The sequence below is a fragment of the Cherax quadricarinatus genome, chromosome 2, assembly GCF_038502225.1.
Source record: "Cherax quadricarinatus isolate ZL_2023a chromosome 2, ASM3850222v1, whole genome shotgun sequence".
Classification (NCBI taxonomy): Eukaryota; Metazoa; Arthropoda; class Malacostraca; order Decapoda; family Parastacidae; genus Cherax; species Cherax quadricarinatus.
In genome coordinates this window covers 71,329,084-71,346,729 of record NC_091293.1, presented here as the reverse complement: position 1 = coordinate 71,346,729, position 17,646 = coordinate 71,329,084, and the positions used below count along the sequence as shown (strand labels likewise).

Below are 17,646 nucleotides of genomic sequence, written 5' to 3'. Positions count from 1 at the left end.
TCACATTAAAATTTTAAGTTCCATATCCATGAATTCACCTTCCACAGATTTCGCTTCTAGAATGCACCACTTGGGATGAATGAAAGAGTACCTTACCGACATTCATGTACTGTCTGTATGAGGTTTGGGTGCAAAAATACTCAGCATCTTTGGCCAGAGTTTTACCTTGATTAGGAAAGTTAACTTATCATCAGCTGGAAGGCAGGAGCTGACTGCTAACCCACTACTATTGGGCTACTTGCCCATTCAACCTTTAAGCATATACAGTATCTTACAAGGCATTCCACATTATTTTCCTTAAGGTAACAAAAATCATGACATTTCTCCTGACTGATACCAACAATTAACATTCAGTGCAACAAAGGTGGGTTACACATTCACCCATGCCCCTCTTCTTGGGAGCAAAATTTTTGTGGTTATCATTCAGTTGCAGGGATATTTTAGTACTATCATGCATGGCTGCAATGCTTCCTTAGGGTTACACAACAGATGTAAGATCTCTTGCTTGACGTGTTTCAATGATAGTGATTATGGAGCAATAATTAGCTGCTACCATCCAACCTCATTATATATTGGCAGATCTGCCAATCTCTGCCGCCAGTCCTGTTCAGTTCAAAGTTTCGAGGGAGTTTCATATATGTATTTCATCCTGTACTTGAAGAGCAGGAATGAGCTGGATGCCATAATCATACGTGTACTTTTCTTCTGTTCTTGCAACAGCTTCCTCCTGCATTTCATTGTGATGCAATGTTTCACTGAAGACAGTATCAGTTTGCAGGCTAACATTCCTCAAGGTGCTGTCTGAAACCCTCTTAGCCGCATGAAATGATGTATGTCTGCCCATTACACTGACAGCAGTGAGTGAACAGTTTGGTAGTGCCATCTCACTGCTTTAAGAAGTCATGCCTTTTTGAGCAGATAAGGTTGGTATCAGTTGTCTATTTTAAATTTCCATGGGAACTAAAACCTGCTAGAGAGGACCCAGTTGGACAGCTTGTCTGTATAGGCCATATACACCTGGCTCTCAATCTAAAACCAGCCTGCCACCATTTGTTGAAATGTATGTATCTGGGATATGGACACTGGGGCCACATCCCAGATGGAAGTTATCGGTGCCATGATGGTCACTCTCTCAATTATAACGTAGAAGAACTGGAGACAGAAACTCCTGGGCCTTACCAAGTGAACTGTTCCCTACCCACTCCCTTTTTACTGGATGGTGGTAATCTGTTGCAGCAATTGTTGTGTGTACCACAGTACCATATGTGCTTTGCATGCAAGAATGATGAACATTTTCAGGTGGAAGGCTAGTTTGTCCAGCTCCACCTGGTGAAACCCACAATATGCATTTGCAAAACTGTTGTATGAGTGGAAGGGAAAAAATTGGATACTATTTCAAGTGGCACAGCATGTGGTAACTTTTCTTCCTGTAGTTTGTAGTTACATGCTGAAAATCCATGGAGTGCTATGGCGATTTATTTTTCTTTGAGACCACAACCATCCTGGTACATGATTCAGTGGCCTCCTATGCCGGTTGGGGGTGTAACTGTGGAAAATATTATTGTCCATGTTATGTATGGTATAAATGTATATGCTATAAGCCTTTACCTTAGCTTGAGTGCATGATAACTTTTCAGATCAGGAAATAGTGGATTTTTCTTTATATCACTGGCATATGTAGTCACAAATGATACATAGTAGAGAAGTTAAACCTCACCATTAGCTTATCTGATATAATGTCAACTTTTCATTGATATTGTAACATATTAGTCTAGATACTGTGTTTATGTATGTATGTATGTGTTTCCATACCTGCACACTAAATAAATAATACAGTAGACCGTTATATTACATGGTAGTTACGTTCCTGAAAATGCCATGTAGATAAATTCATGTTAGATAAACTGAATAACTAAAGGGAAAAATAGGGTTATGTTCCTGGGACCCCTAAAAATTTCAAACAACTTTATTTTTAAACATCTAGATCTTGCAAAAATAAAAATGATAATGTTGTTTTCATTGCTTAAGACTACAAATGCAACAGAAATAATAATATTTACCTTAAATTGTGGTTAGTGGTGTATGTCAGTAATTGTGAAGAAAGTGGAGATGCATGGTGTGGTCCCTACTGGACTGAGGTGAATGGTTGTCGGCAGAAGTGGATGGTTGAGGTTCTGGTACTAAAGTCGATGGTTGTAATGGAGAGTACATAAATTCTGTAATGGATCTCTGGGCTCCTTTTCACTGCAGTACATTACAGCTGATAGTAAAGCATCATCAGCTGCTCTAGACCCCATTTCAAAGCAGTGCTTCTAGATTTGTCAGGGTTCACTTCATTGAAAAAGTCTGTTAGTTTATTAGCAACATGGAACTGCTAACATAACTGCTGCAATGTTAACTGTTTTTCTTGAGGTTCTTCTTTGTCTTCTTTTATCTGGTTCTCTTGTATCTGTGCATTGAGCTCTGCCAACATTTCCTCTGGACTCCTGCCTTCATCATCATCATCATCTTCTAAGAGATCATTTACATCTTCCTTCATATCTTCAAAGCCATCACCTGGTAATCTCCTTGCCAGCTGAACCTGACTCATAATTAATTAAGTGAGGGAAAACCAGTGAATTAACTACAGAAGGCCATAACTTTCCCCAGCCTGTATTTAATGATGATTGGGGCACTTCATTCCATGCACTTCTGGCATAGCTGATGGGATCTGCAGTGTTAAATTTATTCCAGAAGCTTGGTACTGCCAGGTTGGAGTTAGTCCATTGATACAACTAGTTTTTTCATCACTTTTCTTGCTCAGTTACACATGAATGACTTAACTCCCCGATTCAGTGGTTGTATTAAAGATGTTGTATTTTATGCCAATTACATTATTCCAGTTGACCAAATTCTTAGCTATTTTGCTAGTTACTTATATTTAATCGACTGAGCACAAGAAATTGCCCAATCAACTATTTCAACTACCCAATAAAGTGATTGGAAAATTGTAATTTGGCCAATTTCACACAAAGTTCAATATATTCCAATTTCAAAATAGGGTCCAGAATAAACAATGCAGGCATTCTTGGCACTAAAATAACATTCCCACTATTTATTAGTTGTTTCCAGGCTTTACAAATGAATTCCATTTTGATTTTTTATTCACACCAAAAAATAGAAGATTTACTGTTATGCAATACTGTGATTGTATAAATAATATCAGCACATTCCTGAACGCACATTAGACCCACCAGCTGATGTGTGTTGGATGCATGACATCATTTGTTTACTCTTGAACATCGGCAAAAATTAAAATTTCTGCTACTTTGAGCTCAGTTTCAAGCCATTTTCAGTAATAAAACCAATTAAAATCATCTCTATTTCTGTAATATGTCTTCCATTCTATCAAATGGACCAAGAAACCCTGAATACAAACCTAAAGAACATACGAAAATACACTGCAAAGTCGCTGTTTTAATCCTAAAACACTGCATACTGCAGGATTTGTTTTCTATGGTGCATACTAACCACATAGATGCATTCTCTCATATCTAGGCCCAAATTTACCATTCACAGCTTATCTGAGTGAGCTGAGCTCATGGCATAGTATTATGGCTTGGACCCTTGGCTTCAAAGCTGTAGAACTATGGGATGGACCCTCAAAGGTTAAAAGATCAAAATACAATTCACAAACACAGCTAGCTCCTAGGAGAGAATCGTATTACACACATATTCATGAAAGGTTGGGACAGGGATGACGGTAGGTCTCCCCCTCCTGGAGACAATGGTCTGACCCATATCCAGGCGGCCACCTGAGCTAGGGAAATATGCCACATGAAACGCTCCAAATTTTTTTCCCTCCTGCAAACCGAACTGTGTAGAGTTAATTTTACAAAATGCTGTATAAAATTATGCCGCAATTTTTCAGTAGTGTAATAACCAAAACATGGCAAATAAATCCATGTAATATAACAGTCTACTGTATAATACAAACAAATAAATATTTTTTTAACACACCAGCCATCTCCCATTGAGGAAGGGTGACCCAAAGAAAAAGAAAAAAATATATTCTTTTTACATTCAGTAATTTATACAGGAGAAGGGGTCATTAGCCCCTTGCTCCCAGCATTTTAGTTGCCTCTAATGACATGCATGGCTTGCAGAGCTGGATTAAGATTTTGTAGGTCCCTGGGCTACAGGTACTGTGAGGCCCCCAGTGATATTTTCACACTTAATAACACACTGGCAAAATGCATATCATTAATATTAAACTTAATTCAGCCATAATTAAAAAATGGTAATATTAAAATCATATAAAAAGGAAAGTAGGCCTTTGCCGCTTGACAAGTTGACACAATAACCCTATACTATTGTGTAATTACAATTTTGGTTTGCTAAGTACAAAGAAAGCCACTATCATGCCGGGGCATTTTGGGCAGACTTATCCTAGCACATAATAACTACTTAAATCTAGACAAGATAAGAGTGGTTAACTTGTATTAAAATCTTCATTTAAACTTAACACTAATGCGAGGTAGTCAAGGTTGAGGTTTATAAGAATAATAATCTTGAAGTTGCACATAATAAAAACAATATTACAAATAATGGTTCAAACAGTAATATTTCATGGATTGGCAGATGTTTAATAGACTAGAGTTCATATAATATAATATTTAGGAGAGTTGCTTCAACTGATTAGAGGTTGTTTAGGTTGGTTTGGTTAGTATTGAGATATGAGAAGATTTTTAAGCAAAGTCCTAAATCTATAAGTAGTCAGGGAATCCTTTACCAGTTCAGGTAGTGAATTCCAGATCTTCAGATCCTTTATGTGATTGCATTTTTGCATAGTGTGAGACTGCCACGAGGGATGCCGAAGAGTGCCCTATGCTTTGTTTTGTGACTGTGTGTTCTGTTGTAGCTATCAAGAAGAAGTTTAAGTGGAGGGTTTATATTGGAGTTTAATGTTTTGTATATGTAGTAGGCACAATAATATGAGTGTATGTCTCGTACATTTATTAAGTTCAGGCTTTTGAAAAGTGGTGGGGTGTGCAGTCTAGAACAGGACCTGGCAATCATCCACACAGAAGCTTTTTGTTATTATTATTATTACAATCAAGGGGGAAGCGCTAAACCCGGAGGATTATACAGCGCCTGGGGGGGGGGGGATGTGGAAGGCATTCAGGCTTAATTTGGGGAACTGGAGCACAGATCCAATTCCCTAAATCAAGAGCCCCTCACCAACATCAAGGAACCTTCCTTGAGGGGAGAAGCTTTTTGTTGCATTATTAAAGGTTTAAGGTGGTTGGCTGTGGTTGATCCCCAGGCACAAATACCATAGGTGCTAGGAAAAAAAAGGTAGTAAACACAGTACAGTGGACCCCCGGTTAACGATATTTTTTTCACTCCAGAAGTATGTTCAGGTGCCAGTACTGACCGAATTTGTTCCCATAAGAAATATTGTGAAGTAGATTAGTCCATTTCAGACCCCCAAACATACACGTACAAACGCACTTACATAAATACACTTACATAATTGGTCACATTCGGAGGTAATCGTTATGCGGGGGTCCACTGTATTATGATCAGACTTCATTCATATGATAAAAAAAGGACCTAATTAAATCAGCAATTACAATGAAAAATGGAGTGTACATCAACGAGTGTCTAACGAGAAAGCATCAAAACCTTCTGTTCAGGTTGAGAAAACTTAAACAGGAAAACAAAATACATCAGTGTTTCACTCGAGATGGGAAAATACTAGTTAGAAAAACATCAATGGGACAACAATATACCATCTCAAATGAACATGATTTCTCTACCTTCCTTAGAAAAGCTGACATTTCCGTAACAGATTAGACAAGTGTCCTTAACACATATATACATGTGGTGCATATAGTGTATGTTCACATTACAATATTGTGCAATTCCTTGAACTTTCTTTTACTAGCTAGTACCAACTACCTCAAATACTTTTTACTCCATTTTTATTGCTATTAATTGCTCAAATTTTATGTTGCAAGTCAAATCTTACTCCTAAATTAATGTTATTTGTTTACCACTACTTATTTTAGTGCCTTTTTTATTGTGTGGTGCAATTAGTGTATATTCCTATTACATTATTGTGCAATTCCCTGTACTATCTTTTACTAGCTAGTACCAACTACCTCATATTTTTTTACTTTTTTTTTAGTGCTATTAATTGCTCAAACTTCATATCACAAGTCAGATCTTACTCCTAAATTAATATTATATCATAGTGACTATCTAAAGGTAGTAGGTTGGTAGACAACAACCACCCAGGGAGGTACTACTGTCCTGCCAAGTGAGTGTAAAACGAAAGCCTGTAATTATTTTACATGATGGTAGGATTGCTGGTGTCTTTTGTCTGTCTCATAAATATGCAAGATTACAGGTACGTCTTGCTGCTTCTACTTACACTTAGGTCACACTACACATACGTGTACAAGCATATATATATACACACCCCTCTGGGTTTTCTGCTATTTTCTTTCTAGTTCTTGTTCTTGTTTATTTCCTCTTATCTCCATGGGGAAGTGGAACAGAATTCTTCCTCCGTAAGCCATTCGTGTTGCAAGAGGCAACTAAAATGCCGGGAGCAAGGGGCTAGTAACCCCTTCTCCTGTATATATTACTAAATGTACAAGGAGAAACTTTCGTTTCTCCTTTTGGGCCACCCCGCCTTGGTGGGATATGGCCGGTGTGTTGAAAGAAAGAGACTATCTGTCCATTTAACTTTGTTTACCATTACTTATTTTAGTCCCTTTTATATTCTCTCCTTTATTTTAGATTTAAATAACTACCTTAGTTCATATACTTACATTTGTTAAAATAATTAAGGTGCTATTTTCAGGTGCTAAAGTGTAATACTTTCATTATTTTACTATTATATTCCCTAGCTCCTTTATTTGATTACCACTTTATTTGTTCACCACTACTTATTTTAGTCCCTTTTATATTTTCTCCTTTATTTTAGCTTTAAAGAACTACCTTAGTTTATATATTCACATTTGTTGAAATAATTCAGGTGCTATTTTTTAGCTTTAGAATATTTACTTTGTCTTATACAGTACAAAAACTCAATGCACATAAAAGGCCCTAAAATCTGGAATTCATTACCTGTAAATATAAAAGAAACACTACCTGTTTATAAATTCAAGTCTCTTCTCAAAGATCACTTACTCACTCAAAACCAAATAAATACTGAATAACTGAACCTTATAAATTGTATATCCTATATGTTACTCACAATTATATCACACAAATGTTAAACCTAGGACCCAATCTAACTTTATTATTTTTTTAAATACACTACCTAACAGAATACTCCATTCGACTGAATGTACAGCAATGCATGCAACCATATGACCTGTCTTTGTAATACTCATTTGTGCTTTATAGTTATCTGTTTACAATAATGTTTTATCACTGATTTCATCATTGCTTAGTTAATCTTAAGTTAATTTTAAGCCAGCCCGTAATGCTATGCATATAAGTGGCTTTGGCATGCTGCTCTTACCTGTATTTTTTTATACCTCTGTATGTATGCTAAAATTACTAAATAAATAAATAAATAAATAAATAAATACTTAGGCTAATTATAGATTCACTATAAATCTTATGATTACAAGCATTGATCCTGATACCAACCTCTTACTGAATGACTTATATGAATCAAACAGCGACTGTAATTACTACACAGCAGAACAAACAAAGGCACTTCTCAGAGCCAACAACAACATAACTGTCTTTAGCTACAATGTCAGATCTTTAAGCAAACATTACGATGACCTCACAGCATTACTAAATTCCCTTCATGCCAGTATGTCCATCATTACTCTCACCAAAACCTGGCTAAAGCCAGATACTACAGATGTCTATGCCATTCCTGGTTACACAGCCATGCACAACTGTAGGCCAGATCAACAAGGGAGTGGCACAGCTATATACTGCTCAGACCAACTAGAATGTATCAATAATACTTGCACAAGGGATGAACATGGGGAATATATAATAACTAAATTCAAATCTGAATACCTACAAAAACCTCTCACAGTCATAAACATCTACAGAGTACCACAGTCAAATATTAGCCATTTTAGTGAAAACCTAGGAAGTATGATAACTGATGCACACATGAATAAAGATCACTTACTACTCTCAGGAGACTTAAATATAAATCTCCTGAAAGACCAGGATCCACATGTAACTGAATTCACAGACACTGAGTAACTGCTTGTTGCTACCAACAGTAACAAAACCTACAAGAATTACAGAGACTAGTGTTTCCCTATTAGACCACATCTGGACCAACATCATATCCCCTTTAAAATCAGGCATAATCACAGATATTACCACAGACCACTACCCTACCTTTCTCATAACCAATCTAGGTAAATTAGCCCAAGATGCTATTATACACATGCTAGAACAAATATACACTGCATTCGAGAAAAAAGAAGTCCCATTGGGGATCTTCATTGATTTACGTAAAGCTTTTGATACAGCTGACCATGATTTGCTGCACATAAAATTATCACACTATGGTATAAGAGGGCACTCCCTCAACTACCTAAGGTCATACCTTAGCAACAGAAGCCAATATGTGTACACAAATGGAGCAAACTCTTCCACACAGCCAATTACAGTTGTTGTCCCACAGGGAAGTGTCCTTGGCCCTCTTCTCATTCTCAGTTACATAAACGACCTACCAAATGCATCGCAACTACTCAAACCCACACTACTTGCAGATGACACTACATACGTCTTCTCTCACCCAAGCCCAGTCATGCTAGCCAATACTGTAAATACTGAATTACAGAAAACAGCTACCTGGATGATGATTAATAAACTTACTCTCAATATTGACAAAACCTACTTCATTCAGTTTGGAAACAAAACTACAGATGTTCCTCTTAACATAATGATGATAAATGGATCACCTATCACAAAGCTCGCAGAGGGAAAATTCTTAGGAATCCACCTTGATAATAGACTCAAATTTCAAACATATGTATAACAAATTTCCAAGAAAATCTCCAAGACTGTAGGCATACTATCAAAGATACGGTACTATGTTCCACAGTCAACCCTCCTGGCACTATATCACTCACTCATTTACCCTTATCTCACCTATGGAATTTGTGCATGGGGCTCAACAACAATAAATCATCTCAGACTATTAATTATCCAACAAAAGGCTGAGGTCAGAATGATAACAAATTCCCACTCCAGGCAGCATACTCCACCAATATTCAAAACTCTAAACTGACTCACCGTACAAAACATCCATACTTATTATTGTGCCTACTACGTACATAGAACACTAAACTCGGATATAAACCCTCCCCTCAATCTTCTCCTTATCAACCTCAACAGAACACATGACCATAACACAAGGCACAGATCACTCTTTGATGTTCCTCGTGTGCATCTCACACCATGTAAAAACTCAATGCACATAAAAGGCCCAAAAATCTGGGATTCATTACTTGTGAATATAAAAGACATACTGTCTGTTTATCAATTCAAGACTCTTCTTAAAAACCACTTACTCACCCACAACCAAATAAATACTGAATAACTGTATCTCATAAATGTATAACCTGTGACCCTATCAAAATGTTTTTTAATTACATTACCTAATAGAATACTCCATTCTCTTGAATGCACAGTAACTCATAAAATGACCATATGACCTGTTTCTGCACTACAAATCATTGATTTTATTCGATTTGACTGGATTATATTATAAATTGTTATGCTACAAATTTGTACAACTATAAAGCTTCTTATTTGAAATACTCATTTGTACTTCATGTTGCAATTTGTTGACTATAATTTTTACCACTGAATATAGCATTGCTTAGTAATCTTAAGTTAATTTTAAGCCTGCCCATAATGCTCTGCATACAAGGAGCTTTTGGCATGTACACCCAATCATTGTATTTCTTTGTACAACTATATATCATGTCCAAATAATAAAATAAATAAATAAATTAAAGAGTGGTATAGGGTAAGGAGTGTCGTTTGGGGTACATAGTATCGTATCTTGTAAAGGATGCCTACTGATTAGGATATTTTCTTCGATATATGCTGGATGTGGGAATGAAATTTAAGATTACAGTCAAGGAGAAGACCTAGAAATTTACCCTCAGTGTATTTTGTAATAGAGAAACCATTTATCAACACATCAAGTTGGATATTTAAGGCTCTGTTTCCAAACAGCATGAAGTATGTTTTGTCTAGGTTGAGAGTGAGTTTGTTCGTCATCATCCAAGCATATATTTTTAGCAGCTCATTGTTTATAGTGTCTCCCAGCACATTTGGGTTTGAGTGGGAGTAGACGTAAGTAGTGTCATCTGTGAATCGAACTGGCTTAAGGAGTTGAGATGCATCAGGGAGATCACTGATGTAGATGAGAAAGAGGAGTGGGCCTAGGACATTACCCTGGGGCACTCTGACAGCTACAGGCTGGATACTGGAGTTGACTCCATATGCATATACCAACTGGTGTCTATCGTTAAGATAAGATTTTAGGTAATCAAGGGACTGTCCTTTGATGCCATAATGATTTGGTTTTAAGTGCAGGAGATTGTGATCCACTGTACCAAATGCTTTTTGTAGGTCAATGAAGAGCCCCAGAGGATATTCATTTTTATCGAGGGAAGTACATATTAGTTCAAGCATTTGTATAATAGCATCATTCATAATTTTTTGGGTCTAAACCCAAACTGGAAGGGGTTAAGTATGTATGTTGTTGGATATAAGGTAGGAGTAAAGTCGTTTGTGTATTATTTTTTCGAATATTTTAAAAAGTAAGGGCAAGTTTTATATAGGTCTATAGTTGTTCAAGTCAGCTGGATCACCTCCTTTGAGGACTGGGGTAACTCTTGCAGTCTTGAGTATGGATGGGAAGGTTAAGGACTCTACAGATTTGTTAAACATTGTTGCAAAAATGAATGACAGCACATGTTTAACTCTTTTATATATGAATGGTGGCAAGTTATCCAGATCTGCTTTGTTTTTTAATGATTTAATGATGAGTGAGACTTCAATAGAATTAGTTGGAGCTAGATATAGAGTATTTGGGCAGTTGCCAATGAGGTAGTTTTTCAGCTGGGTATCAGAGCTTGCAAGCTTTGATTCTACAGTAGAGAAGACGACATTAAATTTGTTGTCCGTGTCTATAGGATGTATGTGAGGTTCATCTAGTTTAGTTAAGTTTATCTCTCTGTTTCCAGACAGTTTTCTAGAGTCCAAAATTTTGGGCTTCGATTTTCATATTAGTTTTGTGAGAACTGATGTTTATCGTTTAGTCAGTTCCTTAGTAATCAGGCCTGATCTGGACAGCTTTTCAAGTTGGTGCTGTTTATCAATGGATTTGAGGATACTGTTTGTTAGCCATGAGTTGTTTAGTCTCTTTTCTGTGATCTGCTTCATTTTGATTGGACAATGCATGTTATAGAGGTTTTGGGGTTTATGTAAAAAAGTTTTGACATCTTTGTTCACATTATTGCTGTCAGCTAGCTCTCTCTGCCAGTCAATGTCACCTAGTACTAATATTAAATTATTTACTGATGTCTTGTCATGCAGGCAAAATAAGATCTTTCTCGAGTCTTGAGGCAATTTACATAAGTTAGTTATGAGAAATGTGGGGTAGTGGTTTGTAGTGTTGTGTGTGATTATACCTGCTTCTAGCGGGGATACTGTGTTGGTCCAGATATGGTCAAGTAATAAGGCACTTGTCTCAGAGATTCATGTTGGCTTAGTTATAGAAGGTAGTAGCAAGCAGTTGCTCATAGTGTTTATGAAATCAGCTACTGGAGGGTCAGTTGCTTGGATGAGGTTCATGTTTAAGTGTCCAGGGTATTGTTTGCTCTGAGTTACTGTGTTTGAGCAGGATGGTGGGGAGGGAGAGGGGTTGAGGGACTACTTGTCTTGGAACTGTTCTATTTTTTCCATCAAACATATAAAACGCCATAGTGAATAAGACATATACAACTTAGTCATACAGTTTCAAACTCTTGAAGAATGACATTGATATATAAGGTGTGACCAATAATTTCTGATTGATTTTGTTGAAAGAATGCTACAAGGAGCAAAAGTCAAAGGGGCATTTTGAGCTCATGTATAATGTCTTATGATTCCCAACAAATCCTGCTAGTGTTATGTACTAGACTGCAGCCATTCTGGTGATGCAAGACAAATTTCTTGGCAAGTGCTTGGTGATGCATATATTTAATCTCCAATGTCTAACAGAAAACCAAAGATTTTTGTAAAAGATTGCTTTGCAGTATTTTACAAATGACTCCAAAACAAAGATTTTGTAAATGACTGCTCTGCAGTCTTTTACAAAATCTTTGTTTCAAGAACATAAGAACATAAGAAAGGAGGAGCAATGCAGTAGGCCTGTTGGCCCATACTAGGCAGGTCCTTCACAAATCCAACCCACTAACAGAACAAACGCTACCCAAGCAGTAAGCTTCGACAATTCCATTCACTCACGTGCAAGTCCCACTCAAATCCAACCCTGCTCACTCATATACTTATCCAACCTAAATTTTAAACTACCCAAGGTTTTAGCTTTGATAAGCCTACTAAGCAAACCATTCCGCTCATCAACTACTCTATTACCAAACCAGTAATTTCCTATATCCTTTCTAAATCTAAACTTATCTAACTTGAATCCATTATGTGGGTTCTCTCTTGGAGAGACATCCTCGAAACCTTATTTATATCCCTCTTTCTTAATACCCATCTTCCACTCATACACTTCAATCATGTCTCTCCTCATTCTTCATCTTACAAGTGAATGTAATTTAAGAGTCTTCAGTCTTTCTTCATACAGAAGATTTCTAATGCTATGTATTAATTTAGTCATTCTATGCTGAATGTTTTCTAACAAATTTATGTCCATTCTGTAATATGGAGACCAGAACTGAGCTGCATAATCTAGGTGAGGCCTTACTAATGATGTATAAAGTTGTAATATAACCACTGGACTTCTGTTGCTTACACTTCTTGATATGAATCCTGGTAATCTGTTTGCCTTATTACATACACTTAGGCATTGCTGTCTTGGTTTAAGGTTACTGTTCACCATAACCCCCAAGTCCTTTTCACAATCTGTATGGCTAAGTTCTACATTACAGTGGACCCCCGCTTAACGATCACCTCCCAATGCGACCAATTATGTAAGTGTATTTATGTAAGTGCGTTTGTACGTGTATGTTTGGGGGTCTGAAATGGACTAATCTACTTCACAATATTCCTTATGGGAACAAATTCGGTCAGTACTGGCACATGAACATACTTCTGGAATGAAAAAATATCGTTAACCGGGGGTCCACTGTATTTAATTTATAAGTGCTAGGGTTATGGACACTCCCGAGTTTCAGAACCTTGCATTTATCTACAATGAACTGCATCTGCCACTTTTTTGCACCATCTCTTTCCAGTTCAGCCTTCTAAGCAGCACTGGACAGAGATGGTTTGATAAATATTGAGGGGTGGGAGCACCAGATTTTGTAAACCCCATGATATTCATACAATAGAAAGTCAGTCAAACCTGGCATAGCAATATAGTCTCAACATTATTCACTCCTGTATATTTAAATGGCATTTAGTAAGAGTGTGCAAGTTAACAGTCTAGCTAGAATGAAGGGTATTAAGTAGCAAGGAACCAATAATTGATAAATTACCTCACTTATAAATCTAATTATGTATGTACAGTGGACCCCCGCATAACGATTACCTCCAAATGCGACCAATTATGTAAGTGTATTTATGTAAGTGCGTTTGTACGTGTATGTTTGGGGGTCTGAAAGGAATAATCTACTTCACAATATTCCTTATGGGAATAAATTCGGTCAGTACTGGCACCTGAACATACTTATGGAGTGAAAAAATATCGTTAACCGGGGGTCCACTGTACCTAATTATGTATCTAATTATGTATGTACCTAATTATGTATCTAATTATGTATGTATCTAATATTGTATGTTAAAATGTACTGCTCCATAACCTATATCAATACATTATAGAGTAAGAATTGGTATTAGTCTGGAGTTTACCTGGAGAGAGTTCCGGGGGTCAACGTCCCCGTGGCCCGGTCTGTGACCAGGCCTCCTGGTGGATCAGAGCCTGATCAACCAGGCTGTTACTGCTGGCTGCATGCAAACCAACGTACGAGCCACAGCCCGGCTGGTCAGGAACCGACTTTAGGTGCTTGTCCAGTGCCAGCTTGAAGACTGCCAGGGGTCTGTTGGTAATCCCCCTTATGTATGATGGGAGGCAGTTGAACAGTCTCGGGCCCCTGACACTTATTGTATGGTCTCTTAACGTGCTAATGACACCCCTGCTTTTCATTGGGGGATGTTGTATCGTCTGCAAAGTCTTTTGCTTTCGTAGTGAGTGATTTTCGTGTGCAAGTTCGGTACTAGTCCCTCTAGGATTTTCCAGGTGTATATAATTATGTATCTCTCCCGCCTGCATTCCAGGCAATACAGGTTTAGGAACCTCAAGCGCTCCCAGTAATTGAGGTGTTTTATCTCCGTTATGCGCGCCGTGAAGGTTCTCTGTACATTTTCTAGGTCAGCAATTTCACCTGCCTTGAAAGGTGCTGTTAGTGTGCAGCAATATTCCAGCCTAGATAGAACAAGTGACCTAAAGAGTGTCATCATGGGCTTGGCCTCCCTAGTTTTGAAGGTTCTCATTATCCATCCTGTCATTTTTCTAGCAGATGCGATTGATACAATGTTATGGTCCTTGAACGTGAGATCCTCCGACATGATCACTCCCAGGTCTTTGATGTTGGTGTTTTGCTCTATTTTGTGGCCAGAATTTGTTTTGTACTCTGATGAAGATTTAATTTCCTCGTGTTTACCATATCTGAGTAATTGAAATTTCTCATCGTTGAACTTCATATTTTTTCTGCAGCCCACTGAAAGATTTGGTTGATGTCCGTCTGGAGCCTTGCAGTGTCTGCAATGGAAGACACTGTCATGCAGATTCGGGTGTCATCTGCAAAGGAAGACATGGTGCTGTGGCTGACATCCTTGCCTATGTCGGATATGAGGATGAGGAACAAGATGGGAGCGAGTACTGTGCCTTGTGGAACAGAGCTTTTCACCGTAGCTGCCTCGGACTTTACTCTGTTGACGACTACTCTCTGTGTTCTGTTAGTGAGGAAATTATAGATCCATCGACCGACTTTTCCTGTTATTCCTTTAGCACGCATTTTGTGTGCTATTACGCCATGGTCACACTTGTCGAAGGCTTTTGCAAAGTCTGTATATATTACATCTGCATTCTTTTTGTCTTCTAGTGCATCTAGGACCTTGTTGTAGTGATCCAATATTTGAGACAGACAGGAGCGACCTGTTCTAAACCCATGTTGCCCTGGGTTGTGTAACTGATGGGTTTCTAGATGAGTGGTGATCTTGCTTCTTAGGACCCTTTCAAAGATTTTTATGATATAGGATGTTAGTGCTATCGGTCTGTAGTTCTTTGCTGTTGCTTTGCTGCCCCCTTTGTGGAGTGGGGCTATGTCTGTTGTTTTTAGTAACTGTGGGACGACTCCCGTGTCCATGCTCCCTCTCCATAGGATGGAAAAGGCTCGTGATAGGGGCTTCTTGCAGTTCTTGATGAACACGGAGTTCCATGAGTCTGGCCCTGGGGCAGAGTGCATGGGCATGTCATTTATCGCCTGTTCGAAGTCATTTGGCGTCAGGATAACATCGAATAGGCTTGTGTTAACCAAATTCTGTGGCTCTCTCATAAAAAATTCATTTTGATCTTCGACTCTCAGTCTGGTTAGCGGCTTGCTAAAAACTGAGTCATATTGGGACTTGAGTAGCTCACTCATTTCCTTGCTGTCATCTGTGTAGGACCCATCTTGTTTAAGTAGGGGCCCAATACTGGACGTTGTTCTCGACTTTGATTTGGCATAGGAGAAGAAATACTTTGGGTTTCTTTCGATTTCATTTATGGCTTTTAGTTCTTCCCGCGATTCCTGACTCCTATAAGATTCCTTTAGCTTAAGTTCGATGCTTGCTATTTCTCTGACCAGTGTCTCCCTACGCATTTCAGATATATTGACCTCTTTTAGCCGCTCTGTTATTCTTTTCCGTTGCCCGAAATGTCTAGGCATGCTAGTGGCCTTCTTTGTAATTAATGCTTTATAACATGTAAACCATACATTGTAAGCTTTACAAGGAAATAAACATTTTGATTTTGATTTTGATTTTGAAATTAGACACATGTGCAACACTTGGGTATCTTTATTGGGGAAACATTTTGCCACACAGTGGTTTCATCACTCCTATATAAAAAAGACTGGTGATGATCAGAAGTTTCAGGTAATCAGTCCCTCAACCTGGAGTCAATGTAATCATTCCATCAATCTTGAAAAGACTGATGGACTGATTACATCAAACTCCTTCCAATCTTCACCATCTCTGTACTGGACTGATGAAGGCACTGTGTGGCAAAACATTTCCACAATAAAGATTCTCAAGTGTTGCACATGTTTCTAATTTATCAACCTATCAGTTCTCTGAACCAATTATCTACAAACCAATAATTACCTGAATGTATTGTCCTTGAGAGCCTGAGTCTTATTAGCCAGGGTGGAATGTACACCAATGTGCTGAAAGAGTCCAGGGACCCTCCTAGTGGGACGGTCCTTCGGTGGCTTTTCAGGAGCCATTAGATTGATCCACTGGTTGATGAGGACATCTACTGGATGCTCTCGGTAGAAAAGCAGCAAGAATGACACCAATCGGTCCAGGTCGCTACATCGGACCAACTGACCAATCCCCAAAAATCCAGCCAGCTGAAACAGTATACCAATGATTTCATTTTCTGTTCACAGTCTAAGAAATACACTAAACCCTCAATTTAATAGGATTCAGAAATACAGTGCAAAATCAATTATTTCAGGAACAATGGACAAAGTCATCCAGTTTCAAAATTGTCCATTGTTTTTGCAATCACAGTAGAACAATATCATCTCTATCCACTACAATCATCATACCAATCACCCACTCCCACCTATTAATATCTTAATTAAATCAAATATTTATTGTAATCATTCATTTTTATTTAGCAAGTTTAAATCAGCATAATATCCTGTATTGAATTTTACATATGTAAAGGTAACACGAAACATTTATATATATCAATTCTACAATAATACACAATGTAACTTAGTTTTTTATTTAATTATTGTAATGGGCCTATAGGACCTAACACATATTAATGTATTTAAGTAACAGTTACTCTGGAATACCTAATTATATTGAATTGAAGGGGGCACAACCGCTTAATGGTCCTAAGGGCAGATCACTCTTAGAGGCTGAGAGGCAGCTGGGTCAAACCTAATTTTCTCAATATAATAGGTTATACTATAGACACACAGACATTAAAATAAGTAGTTTATAAAGTTGTATTTCTTTTTGTAAAAATAAAATAAGGTGTGGTGGTAGAATGGTGGTAACTAGAGAATTGTGTTTGGCAACAGTCTTCTGTTTGTTTTGGTGGGTGTGGGAGGAGCTTAGCTAGGCCGCTCCCGCTCTCTCCCCTTGTGGCTTCAAGCTGGTGGACCTCTTGGTCTTTTTCTTTTATTTCTGGGCATTATGTGT

General features: G+C 37.8%; 1 protein-coding gene across 1 annotated transcript in view; it reads right to left on the bottom strand.

Moving 5' to 3' along the window:
• Nucleotides 1-17,646, bottom strand: part of LOC128684229 (alpha-1,3-mannosyl-glycoprotein 4-beta-N-acetylglucosaminyltransferase C) — a 398,920-nt gene that overhangs the window by 33,806 nt on the left and 347,468 nt on the right. Inside the window, exon 7 of the mRNA XM_070088912.1 lies at nt 16,591-16,838. Coding sequence (XP_069945013.1) covers nt 16,591-16,838 — 248 coding nt within the window. The remainder of the gene's footprint in view (nt 1-16,590; nt 16,839-17,646) is intronic.